Source organism: Alosa sapidissima, chromosome 20 (genome assembly GCF_018492685.1).
Source record: "Alosa sapidissima isolate fAloSap1 chromosome 20, fAloSap1.pri, whole genome shotgun sequence".
NCBI classification, from domain to species: Eukaryota; Metazoa; Chordata; class Actinopteri; order Clupeiformes; family Clupeidae; genus Alosa; species Alosa sapidissima.
The window spans coordinates 31,883,513-31,894,057 of record NC_055976.1 but is presented as its reverse complement, the minus strand read 5'-3'; the positions used below and the strand labels follow the sequence as shown (position 1 = coordinate 31,894,057).

Genomic DNA, 10,545 nt, shown 5'->3' with positions numbered 1-10,545 from the left:
ATCAGTTATTTTGACAGCCCTAGTCCAAACACATTTTTGAATCTGAGACTCAATCCCTCTCCTGCTCAAACAGAAGGTGTGCTGCATATCATTTTGCATTAGGCTGATTTTGTGATAACGTGTTTATTTTGCAGTAAATTGTAAATAGCCTAGTGTCATGCAGTTAATGGGATACTGTGCAGAGTCTGGAAGTTATGGTAGGCCAACTTGCTGTGAACACACACAGGTGAAGCTCCTGTTGACAGCTTCAGAGGGGACCCGCACCCTGTGAAATGCTCTCTCGCCCACTGCCGGCGGGACACTTCATACATCCATACACAATATACATCCTTCAACATTCTCTTGCCATAGTATGCTCCCTGTCAGGATATTCCTAATATTACTGCCTCAGGCAGAATACCCTAAACTCGTGACAAAAGGGGTCACATGACCTGAGCAAGCCGTGACATGGAGAGAGCAAATATTGAATGTATAGAAGAGCATACACATAATATATAAACATGTCATGTTAATCACTTCTATGGAATACATGTAGATTAGTATTCACTTCTAATACACATAATATATGAACATGTCATGTTAATCACTTCTATGGAATACATGTAGATTAGTATTCACTTCTAATACACATAATATATGAACATGTCATGTTAATCACATAAATCTCAGATCTCAGAAATTTAATTCAAAACTCAAACTGAAGTAAGCAAAGACGAACATTAAGCAAAAGAAAAGCAACCAAAACCAGTGCTGCAAATAACATTTTTATTTCCACAGATTCGCATTTTTCAAAACCAATGCCGCAAATAACATTTTTATTTCCAGATTCGCATTTTTCAAAACCAATGCTGTAAATAACATTTTTATTTCCACAGATTCACATTTTTCAAAACCAGTGCTGCAAATAACATTTTTATTTCCTCAGATTCGCATTTTTCAAAACCAATGCTGCAAATAACATTTTTATTTCCAAATTCGCATTTTTCAAAACCAATGCTGCAAATAACATTTATTTCCACAGATTCGCATTTTTCAAAACCAATGCTGCAAATAACATTGTGTACTCTCACAGCAGACATGTAACATTAATAAAAGCCTCAAAAAAAGAAAAAAAGGCTCATAGGACAGACTTCTCCCCTGTGTGAGTGCGCTGGTGTTTTCTGAGGTTAGATATTTGGGAAAAGTTCTTCCCACAGTCGGCGCAGCTGTATGGTTTCTCTCCTGTGTGGACGCGCAGGTGCATCTGAACTTCTGTCCCAGTGCGGAACCTCTTGTCACACTGGGTGCAGGGGTAAGGTTTCTCTCCTGTGTGAAGGCGCCGGTGTTTTGTGAATTCTGAATTACTCCTGAAACTCCTCTTACAAAGTGTGCATTTGTATGGCTTCTCTCCTGTATGTTTACGCATGTGTATGGTCAGACCTTGCTGTGTAGTGATGCCCTTACCACACTGAGAGCAGTGGTATGGTCTCTCTCCAGTGTTTTCTTTGTCACTTTTCCCCCCAGCAGAGAGACCCTTGCTACCGCTATAGGAGCGCCCCAGCTTCCCTCCTGTGTGAGTTCGCTCGTGGACTTTGAGATTGCTTGCACGGGCAAACTCTTTCCCACACTGCGTGCACTTGTGAGGCTTCTCTCCTGTGTGAATGCGCTCATGACGCCTGAGAGCTCCTATTTGTGCGAAGCTCGCACCACACTGAGCACAGTGATTTGGCTTCTCTCCTGTGTGGGTGAGCTGGTGTTTTTTGAGACCGCCACGCTCAGAGAAAGTGCCGCCACACTCGCAGCAGAAGAACCTCTTCTTTCCTGAGAATAAAAACAAAGAATATGTTTTAGTTCAAACATGGAAACGTGTTGGAAAGCCATTTCTGGTACCTTGGAAACGTGATGGAAAGCCATTTCTGGTACCATGGAAAGGTAAGAGTCATCTTGCTGTTGCTGTGGTGCTAGAGATTGGCATGGGTACTTTCCATAAGATCATCTCTCAATCCAAATCAAACCAGCTATTAGGCTAACTGAAGTGACAGCATCCAAATCAAACCAGCTATTAGGCTAACTGAAATAAAACCATGCCAATCTCTAGGTATGGTGAAGGGTATGTGACGATGTGGGGCTATTTAAATTCCAAAGGCCAAGGGAACTTTATCAGAATGCATAGTATCCTGGATCCATGAAATACGTAACTGCCTCTATGGACATTTAAAATAGGGGGGTGTATACTTATGTACCCCGCATTCAGGGTATCTGCACATTTAAAGACTTTTAAGACCTTTTCAAGACATCTAAATGGAAAAATTAAGACTACCACGGCAAAAAACAAACATCTTAAAACTGTTTTATGCAATATTTTTTTTCTACTAATTTTAACACCCACCCCATTTTGGATGTCTCCAGAAGTTATCCAAATATATTTTGGCGAAAGAAAATAATTGTGTGTGAAATTACCTTCACAGCTATAAATGCCCAATTTTAGGGTCTGGGCTGCTTGATTTTGAAGCTGGCTGTACATATCTGGTTGTGCTACTGGCTGACTGTTCTTGTGTGTGTGTGTGTGTGTGTGTGTGTGTGTGTGTGTGTGTTAATTAAAAAATTACCAAGTGTACCTATGTTATCCAGGAGACACTGTAAAATGACTTTTATGTAAGATCAATACTTTCCAAGATACAGCCAGTTTTACAGTTTGTTCAGCCTCTTTTTTTTGTCAAAGTTCACAAGCCCATAGCACAAGAACTAAACCATGTAGGAGGCTCAAAGTTTGCATGGGCCCTGGTTGAATTGACGTGGAATGACCCATATACTGTCAGCTGCCATTGTCCACAATGTATTTCTAATCAAGTTTGGTTTGTTTGTCTGAGTTTTCACATGGTACCAAGGGGGGGTGGGGCTTAGCGACAGGTCAATTGTGTTTAAATGTAGTAGCCTAAGGCAAGCTCAGAAGGGGGCTTAGCGACAGGTCAATTGTGTTTAAATGTAGTAGCCTAAGGCAAGCTCAGAAGGGGGCGGCAAGAGACTGGTAGCTTGAGAGCGACGTGTTGAGACCCTAAGGCAACAACTTTTCATTGGCGACAATATTAAACCAACCAACAACATAAAATATTAAGAAGAGCTCTTTAATTTCATTGAGTTAAATTGAAACAATGTCTTTAGTGTGCTCGTGGACTGACAGCCATAGGCTACTGGTAGGCAATTGTTATTCTGGCCATAACTTGAGGATTTACGGGGAGGCTAGGCCTATGTGATATGCCTCCGAATCGTGTGATGCGTCCGAACAGCGGCATCTGCTGGTTGAATGTCACTGCGCTATCTATCATTCGCCAAACATTCTAATTCAAAATTGCAGCCTAAATCTTACACAAAACTATGAAACAGGCATGTGGACTCGAGTCACATGATTAAAATCATGACATGAGTCCAAATGACTTCAGACTCGACTTGATACAATTTGGCATGACTTGCGACTCGACTTGGACTTGAATACTATTCACTCGAGACTTGACTCGACTCTGCCTCTTTTACTTGTAATGACATGTCCTGAGTCAAAAACTAAATTTCCTGATCGTGGACCAGTCACCCCAGAGACGCTTTCACTTTCACAACGGCTGGATGATAGAGAGACATGCAATTGCACCAAGAGCTATCCGTCCGGTCTGCATGAGAAACTAAATTTAAAAAAATCACATCGATCACGGCCAAGATTCTCTTATTTTGTCACCCGACTAAGTGGATTGCGTTCATCACCGCAATTCATTTTGAAATACATAAGGCGTTACAAAGTATTAAGCAATTAACGCATTTACCACGACAATCAGGGGACACCAGGATCACCACACAATCAGGGGAGACCACGCCAGGTCAAAAACATTAGAAAGAGTGACTGACCACCGTGCTGAGGAGTTCCATCCCCACCACGGGCCGTGCCGAGCCTCTCTCCCAATGGTGGTTTTGTGAACAGAAAAACTATATTCATCTTACACAAGTCCTTTGACTCAGAAATGTAAGTGTCAGGCTCAAACAGCACATATTTCATAAAAGACCCTATATCTCCATTTCTCGAAAAAAACAACAACAAAATGATGATGAAAACTAGCGACTGTTTAGCTTGGGTTTTCTGAGGAACAGAGGCATAAACGGTTTGTTCCCACTGAGAGCCATAGTATGTGTCCATAGCTATAACAGAGAATATGCTGTGGCTCTACAAAAATCGTCAACAATGATCTAGATTGCTGGCACTCGGGGCCAAAGCTTCGGAAAACAGCGCGGCAATGAAAATGAGTGGCAGGTCCCAGCTGGCTCGTCATCGTTGATGATGATCGATATCTCCTTTTAAACATAAGAAACGTATAAAAGGACATTTATGAAGGAAACAAAGACGAGGTTAGAGGAGATTGAGGATTTATCTGGTTCTCACTACTTTTATAAACTGTGAGAGCCAGGGTACTTTAACATACAGGCTGCACTCACTGTGATTTGGAAAATGAACAAGAATATTGAGTTGTCTTTGCCTTTGTGTAATGGAACTGGTGAGTCTTGAAGTCTTCAATAATTCATTTTAGGGCTGTCAATCGATTAAAAAATGTAATCGAATTAATTACATACTCTGTGTTTAATTCATCTAAATTAATCGCATATATAACTTAGCTGTGAAAGTATCTCAAATATTGAAATTCAAATGAATCATTGAATAATCAGCATTAGTGACATTAAAGTTCAAAAACTTGTATTATTATTTTCACTGTTCAAATAATGGCCATAATAATCTATGATATGACCTAATATGCTGAGGAAATAAATTGAAAAGTGCTTCGGGAAGAAGTTTTTTTTTCACATAAAAGGCATTTCACTCCCCTCAATGTCAACACTATTTCTTTGCATTGATGTGCGAACTCCGGTGATATGCAAATTCCCTGCTGCAGACATTGTAGAGGACTTTATTTTAATCAACACTTTATTTTTATCTGTCACAGTCCGGCCCAGAATCCCCACTTAGTCTGTGATCTGTCATGCCTCTGCTGTTCCTGGACTCCATTCCAGGTCTGTGATCTGTCCTGGCTCATGGTTGACTGACAGGGGAGCTGCCCAATCATCAGGGCTTGCGCTGTCACACCTGTTGCCACTCTCCTCGTCAGCCATAGCATTTAAGCAGTGCCAGGAGGAACACTCACGTCTTTCACACGTGGATTCTCGCGTATGCTCATGCTCTTTTGGATTACTGTTTTTTTGTTAATTCGGCTAAACCTTTTTGGAAACCTTCGCTTGGACCTTGTATTCTTTTGTTGCCAACCTATGCCTGTTCAGCCACGTGAGTCTTGTCTAGCCCTTTTGATTCATCTGCCTGTGTTTTTCTTGGCCTACTCGTGTACCGAACTTTTGACTAAACCTTGCCTGTACCTCTGCCGTATTTGGATTTTTTGACTGTGCACTGTTTGCCAAGTCCCTCTGCCTGGCTGCCTATTCCTGTGTTTTGTCATTAAAACCCACTTGATTTACTCTCTGCTTCCTGAGTCTGCTTTTGGTTCCACAGTATCTCACCTGGCCTCACCAGCCCTGACATTATCGACACCATCAGGCTGTTTTTTAAAAGTAAATGTTCCAATCAATGATCTAGGCAGCACATTTTCTTCTCTCTCCTTCATTGTACAGTCTAATGGTTACTGACTAGAACGTCTCGGGGTCAAAGGTCATGGAATCGATTAATCTGCGCTATTTTTTTTTTATCAGTTTTTTTTTTTCAGACAGACTAATTGATAGCAGGCAAATCTGTGGCCTAGCGCAATGAAATGCCATCAGTCAAATTATTACTCATCCTTACAGTGGACGCTGCAATTTGGAAAAACAATATATATATTTGCAGCTGTGCTGAGTCATGTAGCTATCTTTTGTCAGATTACACAGGTAAGCACATGCGTATATTACACAGGTATGAGCATGCATATATTATAAAATATTTCAAGACAGAAACATGTATTTATACAAAAACACTGTAGATTAGATTGTGTTAAAATTATGATCAATAGTCTAATAATGGCATTATTAAGAGTTGAAAAAGATGGCTGCGCCCATAATTGCTTAATTGCGTACTACGTTGGTCGATTTAATGTCGATTTTAAATGTTCTTACACACTTTACTGCATTACTGTTTTAATCCGGTCACCAATTTATACATTGCGCGATCTTGTTGTGTGTGCAATACAATGTAAAGCTTTGTTTTCGTGCTGGTTTGCTAAAGAGGCTATGTCGCTAACAATAAAAGTATCGAAATCGCAATTTTTGACTTGGTATCAGAATCACCGCCCAACCCCCCACCCCCAATTGTGTAAATCCCCCCCTATATGAAAACCTAAGGGGGGAATTCCCCCCCCATTTTGAAAACTGAATTTTAAGCCCTGATTTTGCATTGACATGTTCTTTCCGACTCGTCGTGTAGTGAAAACAAACTGGAATGCTATAGCTGAGGAATTGAGTCACATTCTCGCGTTGAGCAACTCGGGCGGAGGAGTGTAGGAGAATACTGGATAGTGGGATAATCTAAACTTCATTCACTCTCCGTGTGTAGATCAAGACAGGAGAATACTGGATAGTGGGATAACCTAAACTTCATTCACTCTCCGTGTGTAGATCAAGACAGGAGAATACTGGATAGTGGTATAATCTAAACTTCATTCACTCTCCGTGTGTAGATCAAGACAGGAGAATACTGGATAGTGGGATAACCTAAACTTCATTCACTCTCCGTGTATAGATCAAGACAGACTTGCGGAACAGGCTGCAGAGCAACAGTCTGACAGCCTGCATGAAAATAAGCATAAATGTTCTGCACTTGTAAAACAGTGCAATTACCAAAGGGCCCTTGAATTGTTCTTTTTAAAACCAATGAGGATGCCTGTAGCGATGCTAGACGTCAGCTCTGCCATAAGCAGTGACTGATTACCTTTGCACATTTTGAAATGTTTTGCACTTTCTTTTGCACTTCAGTGTTGTATAGTTTGTATAGTGTTTGTTAAAATTGCACACATATATTCACTGTTCTTGTTTCAGTTATGACGTTTAGCACTTTTTAACACAAATATTTGTAGTGTTGTGTAGTTTGTATGGTGTTTGTTAAAATTGCACATTGCAACAGCTATTTTAATAAATAATTGTTATACATAATTTTATAAATGTAGTGTCCTCACCTCGTTGTCCTCTAGTTGCCAGGCAGTCCTTTAGAACCACTTTTGCCGTCTTCAACTTGGCCTTGGAAACGTTCCCCTCTTCAGTAAAACTCTTGCCACATTGAGGACGGTGGTGCGACATCTTTCCTGTACGATTAATTGAGCATTCACAGGTCACGAGTGGTGTAACACTGCACTACATGTTTACAATGTTTGTTTACAAAAGTTGTTTTTTGATCAACTTCTCAGATTCAGCTGCTATGTTTCATTTTGGATTCCTGCAGGACTCTACACTTAATATATGTTTTACATGTTTACAATGTAAGCGTCTGCTGTTTGATTACTAGTGCATATTTGACCAATACACTATTACTGCCAGTCCCCTATTTCCACCCTCTTACATGTATGTGTCACTTAATATTCATTTCTTTACAAATCAAGACGGCGGATTCCTAAAGAAACGCCCACACCCACGCCATAAGTGTATCTAAATTAACTATGTACCGCCGCTATAGGAGCGCCCCAGCTTCCCTCCTGTGTGAGTTCGCTCGTGGACTTTGAGATTGCTTGCACGGGCAAACTCTTTCCCACACTGCGTGCACTTGTGAGGCTTCTCTCCTGTGTGAATGCGCTCATGACGCCTGAGAGCTCCCTTTTGTGCGAAGCTCGCACCACACTGAGCACAGTGATTTGGCTTATCTCCTGTGTGGGTGAGCTGGTGTTTTTTGAGACCGCCACGCTCAGAGAAAGTGCCGCCACACTCGCAGCAGAAGAACCTCTTCTTTCCTGAGAATAAAAACAAAGAATATGTTTTAGTTCAAACATGGAAATGTGTTGGAAAGCCATTTCTGGTACCTTGGAAACGTGATGGAAAGCCATTTCTGGTACCATGGAAAGGTAAGAGTCATCTTGCTGTTGCTGTGGTGCTAGAGATTGGCATGGGTACTTTCCATAAGATCATCTCTCAATCCAAATCAAACCAGCTAATAGGCTAACTGAAATAAAACCATGCCAATCTCTAGGTATGGTGAAGGGTATGTGACGATGTGGGGCTATTTAAATTCCAAAGGCCAAGGGAACTTTATCAGAATGCATAGTATCCTGGATCCATGAAATACGTAACTGCCTCTATGGACATTTAAAATAGGGGGGTGTATACTTATGTACCCCGCATTCAGGGTATCTGCACATTTAAAGACTTTTAAGACCTTTTCAAGACATCTAAATGGAAAAATTAAGACTACCACGGCAAAAAACAAACATCTTAAAACTGTTTTATGCAATATTTTTTTTCTACTAATTTTAACACCCACCCCATTTTGGATGTCTCCAGAAGTTATCCAAATATATTTTGGCGAAAGAAAATAATTGTGTGTGAAATTACCTTCACAGCTATAAATGCCCAATTTTAGGGTCTGGGCTGCTTGATTTTGAAGCTGGCTGTACATATCTGGTTGTGCTACTGGCTGAGGCTGACTGTTCTTGTGTGTGTGTGTGTGTGTGTGTGTTAATTAAAAAAAATTACCAAGTGTACAGTGGGCAGTGGTTCGACTTGGCCAGCGCGTGGGATCACGCGACTTTAATTTGTATTTTTCCAGTGACGCTTCAACGACGCTGCAACAACCCAAACAACCGGCAGATGTCTCAAGTGAGCAGGGTGTCTCGTAAAAAGAAATGGAGCCTGGAAACCCCTACACAGACTTCACTACAGACTTTAGCAGACTGGTTTAGAAATAATTTAATAGCCAGAAATATGCCTGCCCTAATAAAGAAATATTTGGTTAACTGCGAGTGAATCCCGTTTGCAGCCGTAGAAGAAACGCAGAACAAATTAAACATTCTGGTTTTCTCCGAGTGCAACGATGATAGACAGACATCATTTATGTCTAATCACAGAGTTACAGGCGATAAACGATTTTTGAAGTTTACTTCATTAGCGATTTTTGTTTTAGATTATTAAAGAGGTTTTCATTTAAAGGTTTGACTTCGTGCTTATTCAGTAGTATGTTTGTTTGTAATGGATGCAACCGCGAGCTACGCGTTAGACGGCAATGAGTTGTTAACAGACATGAACCAAGACATATAGCCCAGCAGCAATCTAGGGACAGTTCGTTATTTATTGAAGCCACCGGAGGAATTTTGAGTGCTTCAGTCAAAAGTTGCATGACCCTCCCTTGCCTGCTAGAAAATGTTCAATGACCCTCCGACAGAATTGTCAAAAAAGACATGACCCTCCCCTGCCAATTGTCGCTGTCTTCCGCCCGTGCTGCTTTGCGCCACAGCCACACACTGTGATAACGTTCTTAAATCAATCTTTCCCGTGAGCTTGCATGCTACCAGTCCTTCCTTTTCAAATGTGTTGCACCGGTTTGCACAATTTCACTAATAGTCATGTGGTTAATAATATGACAAATAATCCCTGTGCACGGGGACCGAAACAACAAATGCCAACTTTTTGTGTTTATCACGTATTTTAACTTTCCCCCGCTGTCTTGCCGTTTTAATATTTTCCCATAGAATATCCCATATTTTAATACTCACATTAGCCCTGCCATCGGGCCTGTCTCTGTGTTGCCCTGTTGCTACCCCCTTGCCCTTCCAACGAAACAGATGTCTTCAAATTAGGGTTGGGCGATGTCGCCCGGGGGGGGGGGGGGGGGGGGGTTAGTGTAGTAATCAGCCTATAGGTATGTCTGTACAGAAATACATTTATAATGTTCTACATAAAAAAATTTAAAATATATTATATAGGCTATACAGCCTGATGAAAGTGGACAGCTAAGAGAGACATACTGACCAGGCTACCGAAGTTGTGTGGAAGATCTAATTCAAGAAAATTGTTGTGAAAGACGGATAGACAATCAATCTGAACACTTGCGTGTGCACCAACCAGCGGAATATTACACATTGCCAGCCTTCGCTGGACCCAGCAAAAAAGCTACTTAAGACTACTATCGTGGTCACTCATTTAAAATCTTAGTACTATGCAGCATCCCACGTTATCAGGCCGTCTATGCTGATATGAGGGCGGCGGGAAGTGAAAGTAAAGGGCTGCGATCGCGCAGTCCAGGCTATATATAGGAGGGCGAAGTAAAAACACTTTTACAAATAACGAATCCCGATTACCACTCCGCTGCTGTCTGGGACTTTTGCTAAATGCATGAAATACAAGCCTTACAGTGAAAGACGGATAGGCTACCTTCTGATCCTATAATTAACGACAGAAATTGTTTATTTTAACACAGAGAAGGACGCATTTGGCACTCGCTGTAGCCTCGCAAAAATATTTGAGCGCTAGAATGTCCTAGTCGTAGCCTAACAATAATAAATCTATACTTTCTGCTAAAACATTAGGCTACATATTACGTCCAATGTAGGCTATAGGCAGAGGTGGAAAGTA

General features: G+C 41.1%; 1 protein-coding gene across 1 annotated transcript in view; it reads right to left on the bottom strand.

The window, feature by feature from the left end:
• Positions 1 to 751: 751 nt before the first annotated feature.
• Positions 752 to 10,545, bottom strand: part of LOC121693960 (zinc finger and SCAN domain-containing protein 2-like) — a 30,225-nt gene continuing 20,431 nt past the window's right edge. The window contains exons 3-5 of the mRNA XM_042073851.1: positions 7,650 to 7,931; positions 7,167 to 7,292; positions 752 to 1,800 (exon numbers count right to left, since the gene is read on the bottom strand). Coding sequence (XP_041929785.1) covers positions 1,118 to 1,800; positions 7,167 to 7,292; positions 7,650 to 7,931 — 1,091 coding nt within the window. The 3' untranslated portion in view covers positions 752 to 1,117. The remainder of the gene's footprint in view (positions 1,801 to 7,166; positions 7,293 to 7,649; positions 7,932 to 10,545) is intronic.